The following is a 13,695-nucleotide window of genomic DNA, read 5'->3' as shown; positions in this document are numbered from 1 at the left end:
GAATATGTTGCTTTAAGCATTTGTGTACAAATGTTTGTGGACACATGTTTTCATTGCTCTCGAGTATATACTTGAGAGTGGAATTGCTAGGTCATATGGTAACCTATGTTTAATCGTTTGAGGAACTTCCAGAATGTTTTCCAAAGTGGCCGCACCATTTTCTATTCCTACTAGCAGTGTCTGAGGACTCTGATTTCCTCACATCCTTGTCAACACTTGTTATTATCTCACTTTTAAATTCTAGCCGACTCAAAAGCTTTAAATCTCTATGCTATATTGCTTCAGATTTAATAAAATTATGTTTAGCATGATCCATTTTATGGCCCAGAAAAGTGTATAATATATTTAGGAAAGAGACTCATGAAAATAGTTAATAGGTTTTCCCTTGGAGGGAAATTTCAGCTAACAAGAAAAAAAAGATTATAAGTAACATCTACTTTCTTCCTCTGCTCCGTGGGTTGGGGGAGGGTACCACACATGCAGGTTATTATCATTTTCAGGCTGACACTTACGGGAGGGAGGCCAGGAATGTGCTAAGCACTTTAGATAGTTTTCTCAATTAATACTCACAACAACCCTGTGTGGTAGACACTCTTACTATTCCCATCTTACAGATAAAGAAAATGGGGTTTAAAGAATGGGGTTTAGAAATTATTCAAGGTCCCCAGCTGGTCAACGGCAGAGCTGGATTCGAATTCAGACAGTTGGGCTCAGGAAGACAGTGATGCGCACAGGAAAGGTTGTAAAGAGCTCGCGAATGAAGGCAAATGGAGCGAATGATCAGTGACGTGAAGGGTAATTATTACTCAACCTTCATTCTGCGAAAATCCGGAGCATAACGCAGCCTCTGCTGGGAAGTGCAAGAACAAACAGCTCACGCATACTCGTGAAATCCAAATTTAGAATATCTTCCAGGAAAGGTGAAATGGCAGACACAGGTAGTAACTACAGAGGCTGCAGCACTGATGAGAGACTGCAGTTGACAGCAGAGGCAAACGCGGCTGTGAAGTCTGCGAGGAAATTGTTCTCCACTTCAGAACACCGTTAAACCCGTGGAGCTAGAACTTCTATTTCAGCCTGTTCATTTTACAGGTGCCATAATGAGCCATAACTAAAAAATGAAGAGTCCATTCAGATGGACTCTTCCATCTAGAATGTGTTGGGGAAAATTTACTTATTTATATTTACTTAACAAACACTCATACAAGATTGACCGGGGGCATTGTACCTTGTGTTGGGCATTGTTATAAACATTTTACTTATGTTAACTAATTTCATTCTCATAAGAATCCTATCAGGGTACTTTTATTTCCCTATTTTACAGATGGAGACACTGAAGCACGAGCCGTATCTTGTCTAAGAACTAGTAAATGGCAGAGCTGGAATTTGAACCCAGGCAATCTGGCTCCAGAGTCTGCGCACATAGAATTTTATTGTATGTTGCATCTTAAAAAGTCTACTCTCTAAAGGAATTTCATGTTATATCTTTCAATAACGAGTCATCTCCCCTTCCCCACCTACCGAGTAATGCATCTATTTTGTGTATCTGAATTTTCAAGCTCCTGGTTTGCTTAATCTTATAACTGTGATGTTTTTAGAAAATATGGTAAAATAGATATAATAGAAAATTTATCATTTGTAAGTGCACAGTTCAGTGGCATTAAGTACATTCACATAATTGTGCAACCGTCACCACTATCCATCTCCAGAACTCTTCTCATCTTTCTTTTTTTTTGTTGAAGATTTTATTTTTCCTTTTTCTCCCCAAAGCCACCCGGCACATAGTTGTATATTTTTAGTTGTGGGTCTTCCTAGTTGTGGCATGTAGGACACCGCCCCAGCATGGCTTGACGAGCGATGCTCCGCGCCCAGGATCCGAACTGGCGAAACCCTGGGCCGCTGAAGTGGAGCACACGAACTTAACCGCTCTGCCACAGGGCCGGCCCCTCTTTTCATCTTGAAACTTCATACCCATTAACAGTTACTCCATCCTAGCCCCTGGGAACCTCATGCTACTTTCTGTCTCTATGAGTTTGACTACCCTGGGTTCTTCATGTAAGTGGAATCATACAATATTTGTCCTTTGGTTTCTGGCTTATTTCACTCAGCGTAATGTCTTCAAGTTTCATTCATGTTGTAGCATGTGTCAGAATTGCCTCCCTTTCTAAGGCTGAATAATATTCCACTGCATAGAGTCACCAATTTGTTTATTCTTTCATCCATCGATGGACACTTGGGTTGCTTCCACCTTTTGGCTATTATGAATAATGCTGCCAGGAACATGGGTGTAAAAGACCCGTTCCAGTCTCTGCTTTCAATTAGTTTGTATATATGCCCAGAAATGGTATTGCTAAATCATATGTTAATTCTATATTTAATTTTAATTGTGCTGCTTTTTAACACTTACAAAATCATAACATTCTAGAAATATGACAAGAAGGGGAGATTTTATAACCCCTTTCTGAGAATGGTCTATAAATCTCTTCTCTGGGGGTAAGCTCAGCTGGTGATGCAACGGAAAATGGAGCAGAAAATGGATTAAACTCTGCTGCCGCTGGGAAGCGAGCGGGGTGAGTCTGTGTTGTGCCAGAGCTGGGGACGCTGCATTCCTCTGCTGTGAGGTGGAGAAGTCTTCCCAGGCAGGCTGAGGGCACCAGGCCCTGGCCGGGCCTGATTCTGGGGAGATGCCACTGGCCTAGGACACTGAGTTCTGCTGATCAGAGGGCCCCGCATACTATACCTCCGCTGGCCCACCTGCTGTGGACCTCCTCCCTGACTGACGAGAAATGCGAGGGGAAGGTTTCAGGGAATCTACAGCACCTTCCATTAATTATTGATTAGTCAGGGCCAGAGGCCAGGGGAGGGGTCTGCGTGTCAGCCCCACCCACCCCCCTGCTGTATTGCTTAGCAAGATCATTGTCCCTACAGGTGACCAGAGAACAAAGGGTGTTGTTTTGGGAATAGCCCTGACACAGCAGCCCAAGCCTGGGGGGTGGGGCAGGGTGGGAATTAAAAAAAAAAAAAAAGACTCCTTTGAGTCAGAATATCTGCAATCTTGACGGGCTGTCACTAACTACCTGTGTCCTCTTTGGCAAACCACTCCACTTCTTGAAGCTGAGGGAAGGAGGAGCAGATGATGAATAAGTACCTTTCGGATTCAAAACAATCTTTGTATTTATTCTATGGGGCCTCCAACCGACCTCTGTCAGTGATGAAGTTTAAGAAGCTTAATCTCGAGGTCAAAGGTGACCAGGTTTGCTTGCTGGGAAGCAGTCTGATCGAAGCTGTGCCAGCCCAGAGCTTCCCCATCTAGGCGAGACGGAGGGCAACTGCAGGAACACGCACTGGTTGCGGGGAGAGGGTCTGGAAGCCCAAGAAGGAGATGTTCTGAAGGACAGGTTCTGCTGCTCTCCTCTCGCCTTCCAGACTGCCCCCGAGGGCCTGCTGTGATGGGGTAGACAGATTCCCGCAGCGTCCTTGGTTTTGCGCCCACTGCACCCTCCCTCAGTAAGAGTTCTGGGCCCAGAGCCAGACCTCACGCTAGAGCTGCCAGTTTCCAGCTGTGCAGTCTTGAATGAGTCACTTCACTTCTCTGAGCCTCACTGTACTTATCTGAAAATTGGAGACAATATCTCCTAGCCCCCAGAGTTAAGAAGTCCAAAGGAGACTGTGTATGGGAAAGCACTTTGTATGCAGCTTGCCTACCTGAGAGAGGTGCCCTGGGTAAAGTCCTCCTTGTTCCTTCTGCTGCAGAATCACTGCGGCGTGCCTAAAGTCCCCAGGCCCAGGGTGCTGCAGCCCTGTCTGGTTCTCATTTCTGTTTTCTGGTGACCCCAAATCCCCATTCTCGCCCTGGAGCTCTGGGCAAATCCACATCCCCAAGGCCTGAGTCTTCTCCCCTTCCCTGGGGAGGAGAAGCCAGGATGAGATGCTGGTGCCCGCATGGATGCTGGCATCAGGAATCAGATCCAGGAGAGGGCAGGTCAGGCTGAACTGTGCAGGTATGTTTCCTTCTCTTCTTTATCAGTGGTTGTTGTAACAGAGTCTGGAATGTTGGCCCATGAATTTTGAACCTTCACTTAGTGTAGAGTTCAGATGGGGAGTGACAGATGTCAGAGAGCTTGCTCCCTCCAGGGAGGGCCACATCTCCCAGTCAAAAGCCCTGCTCAGCAGTGGGGATACAGAGATGAGCTTTGTGGTGTGGCAGGGAAGAAGGCGGTAGGGGGTGAACAAAGTTTTTGAGGCAGCACAGAGATGGAGCACCTAATCCGACCTTGTGGAAGATAGGGTTCCAGGGAAGTAGAGAAGAGACCGGATGCCTTCCTGGAGAAGACAGCCCAGCTGAGCCGGAAAACAGTGAGTCCGGTGTGGGACAAAGGAGGGGAATTTCTGGCAGAGGGAATAGCTTGGACAAAGGTGTGGAGGTGAGACACCATAAATAATATTGTTGAAAAATAATTATATTCATGGGCAAGGAGATGCAGAAAATGAGGCTGAGAAAATAAAGATGGACCAGATATTTTAATTTGAACCACAATACCAAAATTTGAGTTTTATTGCTCTCATTTTACAAATCAGGAAATAGAGGTTCAGAAAGATTAAATAACTTGCCCAAGTCACATAGCCAGCAAGTGGCAGAGCTGGGATGGGAACTCCATCTGTCTGACTCCGGGACACAGGCTGAACACTGGTGGGTTCGAGAGGGGGAGGCCCACTTTGGCGCAGAAGCCAGGTGGGGTCTGAGACACCTGTTCTTGGGCTTCCACATCCTTCTTTCACACTGTCCTATCTGAGCAGGGCTTTCTGCAGCCTTCTGGTTTCAGGCTGGCAGCCTGTAGTCCTCTTTTGATTATTTTCAGGGCTGCATCTGCCACAAATAGAGGGGAAGGGGACAACACAGTGGGAGCCACCTTCCAGCCCTGCTGCAACCCCATTTCAAACAGGAGGAGAGAGGGCTAGTGTCCAAAAGAGCTACCCTCCCAACTGCCTTTCTTTCCCTGCTGATGGGTGTGGCTGAAGCGAGCCTGTCCAGGCCAGCCTCCGTCACGGGTGGGTCAGGGCATGTGCCTGGTTCTACCCAGCACTGCTGGTAGGTGGTTCCCACAGAGAGACCCAGATGTACTGGGTCTGAGGGCTGCATTTCAGAAGCTCTGTTCCTTCATGCCAGGTCCTATCCACTTGGGGGCTCCTTGCAGGCCGTGCCCATTCCAGCTACCCCAGGAACCTTGAGCCTCATTAGGATCAGCCTGAAGCCCAAAATGAAAAAGCACATTCTAATGAGCAGTTGCTGGTCCAAAAGCTTCTCAGCCTAGACCTTATTTCAGCATTTTTCGTTTCCTCCAAACCCGGCTCTGAGGCCACCCTGTCAGCTTCGTGCTCCCTGGGTAACCTTGGTGGACCCTTTCAAGAGGTCTTTGTGGTTGCTCCTGAAACCCAAGAACGAGTTTCTATCTGTCAAATCGGGAGGGTGGACAGGCAGGTTTTGACATCGATTGAGCACCTGCGGTCCACACCCTGTGTCAGGTGTGGGAATGAGTCTCCTGGGGTCTTCATAAGCATACTGGCCAGTACAGGCTTTCTTATCTCTATCTGACAGACGAGGAAGCAGAAACTCAGAGTGCGAACAGCAGTCACAGACCCAGGAGGTGGAGGTCTGGCTGGGAACGCGGGTCTCCCTGCCTGCTTCCAAAGCCTGACCCGTCTCCTTGCCTTGCTGCGAGGAACAGGCGGCACGGAGAGAGAATGTACCTCCACGGCAATGAGTCTTCCGATGTCTAAGCCTCATCTCAGATCGATTAAATCAGAATCTCTGGGAGGGGGGGGGCCCAGACATCGGGGGTTTTTAGGGTTCCTCAGGTGATACCAAGCGGCAACCCAGGCTGCCAAGCACTGATTTACCAAAACAGAAAGAGGCACATCGCCTCCTCAAGGGCTCTCCAGGTGTTCTTTTCACAGCGTAATCCTGTTCACCAAACCCAAGATCAAAAAGAGCCAGTGCTGTCTAACTCCCCCCCTCTCCCCAACAGAACCGGGGGAGGGGTCCTGGTAGAGCTCGCCCCTGCCGGGCTCGGGGTCTCCGGCCCTCGCGGCTCAGGTGCGGTGCTGCGGCAGAAAGCCACCCACTCTGGTCCGCCGGTACGCGGGGCTGTTGCGCCATCCGCTCGGACTTTCCTAACAGCACCCTGGGACGGCCTAGAGACACTCCAGCGCGAGTTCCTCAAATGTTTTCCTGCGTTGCCGGGACTGCCCGCCGCTCTGAGTCATGTGCAAGTGGGAAGTCGCACTGACACCGAGCTCGGCCAGAGGGAGCGGAGCCGAGCGCGGCGCGGGGCTCCGGGACTCGCCGTGCGTGCGGAGCGCGGCCCCCCCCCCGGGGATGGGGGCTGCCCTCGGGGCCTGAGCCCGCCCGCCGCCCCGCCCCGCCCCGGCCGCTCCGTCCGACCCGCCCGCCCGCCCGCGCGCCCGCAGCTCCGGGACCATGGGGCATTAGCGGAGGAGGAAGCATGCTGGCCGTCTGCTGCGCGCTGCTGACCGCCCTGCTTGCCGCGCCGGGGGCGGCTCTGGCCCAAGGGGGCTGCCCCGCGCTGGGTAAGGGCTTCGAGCGCACCTGGAGGGCTGGGGCAGCTGGCGGGTGGGGCAAACAGCTGTGGCCGCCGCAGACTGCGGGTGGCGAGAGGGAGGAAAAGAGGGAGGACGGTTCTCCTTTTCAGTGGCTAGCTTAGGTCCCCGCGGGCACAAGATGCGGGCTCCGGGCTGGCCCAGCTGTTCTGACGCGGGCGGTCGCTGGTGCGACCCCTGCTGCGTCCTGCGCCTTTGGCCGGCGCGCTCTGCTTAACTGCCCTGTGGCCGGGCAGCGTCTGCGGTCTGCGTACAGCACTTGGTGTGTATTCAGAAACCTGATTCACGTGTCTCCTTCCCGGTGCCTCCAAGAGCCTTTACACAACTGCGCCCCGGGTTACTCTAAGGGGAGATGCCCGCGAGTGCGCGCCCTAGCGGGGTGGAGTTCGCTCCTGGGACGTTCTTTGTACCAGCGCCGCTCTTGCCTCTTAGCTTTGGGGGGGGGGGGGGGGGGGGAGAGGGTGCCACCTCGCCTGGCTCTCCCTTCAGCCCCCTGGGTGTATGTGTGGATGACAGTGCCCTGACTGTGAAGGGACTGACATCATGGGCGCTGAGTCATGGACCCTCCCGCTGCACGCACTTGCTCCAGTAGACACCAGCTCTAGCAAACTGTGTACCCCAGCCCTGAGAATTTAACCTAAGTGGGGAGTTTGGCCGGGGATTGGGACGTCTTGGGGCCAGCGCGCACTGGACTCCCCTTCCTGACGATAGAATGAGGGGTGAGGCAGAGCGCAGTAGGCACTTGTTGCTCCTGTTGACTGTAATCTGCCCCCAGCAGCCAGGCCTTTCTATGTGCTCTGGCGGCATGCCCAGCTGCCTGTCCAGTCTCTCCTCTAGACAACTGGGCAACTGCTTCTCCAGAGGTTTATTTTAGGGTCTGAGAGCTTCTTTGAGGATACGGCGGAAAACTAAGGGGGCAGCAGGCAGGCTTCTGGGAACAGATGGCTGGGGAGACGGGGGACTCTAGCCACTGCTGGGTTGCATTGTGCTCCCACCCTGGGTGAACACCCTCAGCCTGATCTCACCCTGCTGGGAGATAACTTTCTAGAGCTAGGGGCTGGTGTGCCTGCAGCTCTCTTTGCTTTCTGGATAGTTGTGTTCCTTGTGCTTGAAAGAAGAAAATAAATTGATTTCTTTTCTCAGCACACATGTATTACTCCCACCAGTAACAGCCCCTGTCAATTGAGGCGTCCTGTACTTTACATATGTTTTCTAATCCTCCATTGGATCTAAATAGACCTTGTTCCAAAGAGGAGCCTGAGGTTCAGAAAGGTTGGGATGGGAGGTCGTCAGGCCTGGTTGGTGGAGGTCCACCCCTCCATGCCCTGTGCTCCAGTGTGTAGATCTCCAAGACTCCTAAAACATAGAACTAACCCAGAAGCCAGAGCTGCGGGGGTGTTGGGAGCAAGCTGGGAGTCACCCCTGCTGCCTAAGAGCTGGGGCAGAAGAGGTCAAGGAAAGGGAAGTGGAGACCTCGGCTTGCCCACCGTGGTGTTAGAGGGATGCAAGGCAGGGTTGAGGCCTGAGGTGGCCCCAGGAGTGAGCAAGCCTCCCCTGCCTGCCTCTGTTGCTCTTCACACAACACCCCAGTTCACCTGCCCCAGGGAGGTTACTACTGTGGCTGCGGCTTCCTTTGGCTCCTAAGTGGTTACAAGGCACTTCGGGGGTAGCCAGTTGCAGTCAGTTCTCTGTTTCCCTGGTCCTCAGGAGGGACAGGCAAGATGGTCTCAAAGCCTGAACGGCCATGAAAGGCAGAACCGAGAGTTTGGGGAGGAAGTGAAAGCCCTCCCATTGCAGAAGGAAAATGCAGAGGGGTAGAAAATACCCAGCTCCCCTCCCACACCCACACAGACTCAGCCCACGAACTTGAGAGTAAAAATAAAGACATCGTACAGGAAGCATGGAGCAAATGACTGTGAGATGTCTCGCTTTGGAGAAGTGAGGGGCTGAGAGGGGAGCGGTAGCTGGAGTTGGTTTAGAGGGGAAATCCGCTGGCTCTCCAGGCTACGGGCTCTTCTAGCCAGGCAGCGTGCTTCCCCTGGGCCCAGTGGCTGCCCATAGGCCCACCAGCTGGCAGGGCTGCTCAGGTGTACTTGCCATCTGGGGCCTGGACTAGCTGGGACTTAGGAGCTGGGCGTGGAAGCCTGGACACGGATGACTCAGGCTCCTTCTGCCTTCTGCATTGCAGGACCGTGCGCAAAACAAGCACGTTCACCTTTAAGTCTCTCAAAGTCCTGTTTCAACTTCTGATCTTCCCTTTAGGGCAATCTCTTCCTGCCCTCAGTGCCTACCTGCTTTCCTAGCCTCACCCTAAATCAGTATTTCTCAAAAGTTCTGGGTCTAGCTGTGCCAGAATTGGGGGGTGTGTGTGTGTGTGTGTGTGTGTGTGTGTGTGTGTATGTTGGGGGTTGAGGGATAGGGGCTTGACAAAAATGCTGATTCTTGGTCCCTACCCCAGATTTACCAAAGAGACATATCTGGGAGTGAAGCTTGAGAAATGTCCTTTTCAACAAATGCCCGTCGTGCTTCACAAATCTGAGGATGGCTAGCTAACCAGTGTGACTGAGAACTGAATGAAGGCCCTCCCCCATCGGGCTTCTAGTTGCCAGAAATTTCTCCCTGCTCTGGCTCTGCCCCTTGTTTATTCACTGCAGCAAACATTGATTGAGAGCGTGCACAGCCCTAGGGGGCCTGTGTGGGACCAGCCACACGGACTGCACCCTGAAAGGAGCTTGAAAATGGTCAAGTGTCAATCCCTGAGAGGACCCAGCTCTCTGATCTGCTTGGGACCAACTACCCAAGGACAAACCTTCTAGGGGGCGGGGGAAGATGAATACAGAAAGCTCCTCCAGTTGAGGACCCAGACCCGAGGCAGCAGGCACACTGACCCTGACAGCAGGACCTCATCTCTGACCCTCAGCATCTTCCCCTGCGAACTGGGTAAACACATCCTCCCCTTGCTGGGTGTTCGTGAGGATTACACAAAGCACCCAGGTGCTGGCTTGCTGTTCATATGCACCCCTCCCCTCTCCCCTACTTCCCCTTCCCAGCAGGCCTGCCTGCCTGACCCAGTGAGTGAGAGCATCCCCATCACCACATCTGGGCTTTTCCTGGTGAGTCTTAAAGGTCTAGAGCTGTGCTCTCCTATACGATAGCCACTTACTATGTATGGCTATTTAAATTTAAATTAATTAAAATGAAGTCAAATTAAAAATGTAGTTCCTTAGTTGCACTAGCCACATGCAAGTGCTCAATAGCACATGTGACTCGTGTGACACATGTGACACTGCTACCTGACAGGGCAGATATAGAGCATTTCCATCCTCCCAGAAAGTTCTCCTAGATGGCGCTGGTCTAGAGTACTGAGCAGTTTCTTCCAGAGGTTTTCTGTTGCTTCTTCCTTTAGCCCTATCCAGACCTTCTCTCCTCCCCCTGAAGCCAGCTTGTCTTGTACAAGTAATGGTTAAGGCTTTGGAGCCAGGCAGATCTCTGCCCAGCCCTGCCACGTAGAAATGACGTGAACTTCAGTGATTTTTCCCTCTTGGAGACTCACTGTCCTCCTCCTGAAAGTGTAGATAATTACGCTACCTCCCGGGGCGGTTATGGAGGTGAAATGAGCTCAGTGAGGTGTTGTACACAGATGGAGAACAGTCCCTAGCAGACGGCGAGCACTCAAATAAGTGGAGCTAATCATTCATTCATTTGAAGAAAATATTTTGAGCTCCTACTGTGTTCCAGGCACTGTTCTAAGAGCTATAGATACAGAGTGGACAAAACAAACAAAAATTCATGGTTCATTGGAGCTTCATTCTGGTGGGGATGTAAATTAAATATACAGTCTGATATGACCAGTGCTAAGGAGGAAAAATAAAGCAGGGGAGGGAGGTAGGAACTGGGTATATATGGAGGGGGCATGCAGAATTGATCCCTTCGAGGGGAGGCCAAAGAAGTTCTCACCCAGAAGATGTTATTTGAATGAAGGCCTAAAGGAAATATAAAAACAGTTAGGATTCCTTATACTCTCATCTTGGGTGGGAAAATTCCTGCCTCCTCTTTAGCAATCTGGGACTACCTGAGGAGCAGAGGGCTCCTTGGGGACGTACGGGTGCCTTCTGCCCTGGCGAAGCTTGGGGGTGTCTCTGGGGACACCAGGCCTCAGCCATTGGGTCCCTTAGACTCCAACTGGACAGGGAAGTGCTAAACAGCATGTCATTAACTGCCATTGAGGTCTGAGTCTTTGGAAGAGAATCTTTGAGGGCTGGAATGGCAAGGGGATAACTCTCAGACCCTCTCTGGTGAAGCCTCTGGGGAGTTTTTTTTGGGTATTTAATCTGTGTGCTTTACTGTCTCCTCTGGGCTTGAGATCCAGACAGATCCGAAGTCTCTGGCACAGTCGGGCTTTTCTGGGCTGGTCCTGGGTTCAGGCTTGACTTCTAGCTGCACCTCTTCAGGCTCCCCCACTCCCACCTGCCCCCACCCGCTCTGCCCTGTGGCTCTACCCTCAGGAGTGTGCTCCTGGAGCCCCACATCCAGGCTGTCTCCCCAGCACCTGTTCTCGATTCTCCTCCATCTCCCAACTTCCTTTCCCAAAGAGTATCCTTTGGTCTTCCCTCTCTTCATGATGGTTATAGGAACTGTTACTGTCCTGAGTGACAGCTGTGTGCATGGAGCTGGGCTGGGTTCTTTGCATCTGTGTCTTGTTTGCACAGCGGCCTTATGTGGGAGGAGTGTTAGACCCGTGGCATGGATGGCATAGGCTGTGGGACAGGCAGGTTTTGTTGGAGGGGAAGATCAGGAGGTCAATTACCAGAGAGTGGGAGAAGGGAAACTGGAGAGAGCAAGTATAGGCTACTCTTTTGAGGATTTTAGCTGTAAGGGAGAGTAAAAACATGGAGTGCTCATTGGCTGGAGAAGTTGGGTCAAGAAAAGGGATTTTTAAAAAGATGACTGAAATATCAGCGTGTTTACATGCTGATGGAAATGATTTAGTAGAATTGAAACACTGACAGACAGAGAGGTGAGAAGTGCTGAAGCAGTGTCCTTGAGTAGGCGAGAGGAAACTGAGGCTCAGAGAGGTTCAATAACTCACTCAAGATCACACAGCAAGGAAGTGATAGACAGGGTTCTGAACCTTGCTCTTTCCACTATATCACGTGTGTTGCCAACAACTCCCACCCTTCCTAAAGCACAGGGACGTCAAGGTCAAGGTCACTGTCTCTCTTCTTCACAGTATCCTCATTAAAGACTCACCAACACCACACCCATTGGTGTGGCAAAGATAGCCTTGCTTTTGTCCCAGGAAGTGTCCGCTGCCTTCTCTTCAATATTGAAGAATACTGAAGGCCACGGTGTATGGTTAAGCCATTGCACTGTAACCCCCATCTTCTCCCCTATATCCATTCATATCACTCAGTCAGGGGACGTTTTGCAACCACGCGTCACTATAAATGAGCTTTCTCTGTCTCTAAGAGAGGCAGCTGGTGTTGCAGAGAGAAACCAGCTTAGTGGTCAGACCATCCATGTCTGCCTCGTGGCTGCCCACTTAACCAGCCAGCCGGCCTTGTGGCAAGTCACTTCAAGCCTAGGCAGAACAATACTTCTTGAGGCTGTAACAAACAAAAGTGGGTGCTTGATGGATGTTATTGATCCTAAGAGCCCATTTTGATGGGAGGAAAGTGGGAGGCAATAGTATGAGAACTCACAGAAAGGGGGAAAGACGCACTAACACAGTGGGAATGGTAATCACACTTGCTCACATTTTTTTGAGAGATTAAGTATGTCCTGAAAATACTGCTAAGGTTTTAACATTAATTGTCTAATGTAATCCTCACAACAACATTTTGAAGTAGGTATTCTTATTATTTCCATTTTATGGATGGGGAAAATGAGGCCTAGAGAGCTTGAGAAACTAGCCCAAGGTCACATAGTTAGTGAGTGACTGACCTAGGGTTGGAACTTGGGTGTGTCTGAATCCTGGGCTTGAACTCTTGACCATTGCACCCAGTGGACTAAGAAAGAGTTCAGTTATTTTGATTAGATAAAGAACTGCTTTAATTTTTTTGGTATTTCATTGTATCGATACACCGAGGTTAGTTATCCAGTCTCCTTTTGATGGACATCTGCTTGCTTCCTGTCTTGCCATCACAGATGGCGCTGCGGGGAATAACTTTGCATGTCCCTCAGGTTGCATGAGTGCAAGAACATCTGCAGGATAAATTCCTCAAAGGGGAATCTATGGGTCGAAGGCCATGTGCATTTGTAATTTTGAGAGAGAAGAGAAGTTGCACCAAATCTACTCCCAGCAGCAGCAAGGGAACGCCTGTGTCCCCAGACCTTTGCCAAAAGTGTATTATGAAACTGGTATCTACACAGAAGATGGTGTCTGTGTGGAATTAATTTGCATTTATCTTATCTGAGTGAGACTGTGTAAGTTTTTCCATGTTTAAGAGACGTTTGCATAATCTATGTCTATGAACTGCCTGTTCATGTTCTTTGCTCATTTTTTATGGGCCTTTTTTTATTGTTTACAGGAGCTCTTAATATCTTAAGGAATTTAATCCTTTATCTTTGACAGGAGTTGTGAATATTTTCCTCCAGTTTGTCTTCTAAGACTTCTAGGCTTTTTATCATATTTAATTGGATTTTTTTTTTCTGGTAACTTGTAGAGTTTTTTACTCTTAGATTTTGATCCATTTTGAATTTATCATGGAGTAAGGTATGAGGTGTGGTTTTAACTTTTTTTCCCTGGTCATAACCTGATGTCCCTTTACAGTTTATTGAATAATTCATCTTTCCCCCACAGATTTTAAAAGTCACCTTTAGAATATACCAAATTCGTGTAAATACTTGGGTTTATTGTGCTTCTCAGCATAGTGTGTAGTTAAAAGCACAAATTCCAAGGCCTAATTGCCTTGGGTGTGAATCTGGGCTCACCTGTAATTAGCCATGTAACCAGCCTCCTCTTCTGTAAGGCAGACTGTTAGGAGGGTCAAGTTGGGTGATCCAGGTGCGTGCTGGAACGGTGCTTGTGCACAGCCAACACCCAGACTAAGCCAGCTTTTTGAAATTGTGGTAAAA

General features: G+C 50.0%; 1 protein-coding gene across 4 annotated transcripts in view; it reads left to right on the top strand.

Annotated features, from left to right (window-relative positions):
• The first annotated feature begins 6,275 nt into the window (after positions 1–6,275).
• The window catches only part of IL6R (interleukin 6 receptor), a 51,740-nt gene continuing 44,320 nt past the window's right edge, over positions 6,276–13,695 (top strand). For 2 of the 4 annotated variants that reach the window (XM_046681829.1, XM_046681835.1), the window contains exon 1: positions 6,276–6,588. In XM_046681829.1, the coding sequence (XP_046537785.1) occupies positions 6,504–6,588 (85 nt within the window). In that variant the 5' untranslated portion in view covers positions 6,276–6,503. Of the gene's footprint in view, positions 6,589–6,664; positions 6,885–13,695 lie in introns of those variants that run through there. The other 2 variants (XM_046681830.1, XM_046681833.1) reach the window with 2 other exon arrangements.

The sequence above is a fragment of the Equus quagga genome, chromosome 13, assembly GCF_021613505.1.
Source record: "Equus quagga isolate Etosha38 chromosome 13, UCLA_HA_Equagga_1.0, whole genome shotgun sequence".
NCBI lineage: Eukaryota > Metazoa > Chordata > Mammalia > Perissodactyla > Equidae > Equus > Equus quagga.
The sequence above is the reverse complement of the archived record's forward strand: the minus strand, read 5'-3'. Positions and strand labels throughout refer to the sequence as shown.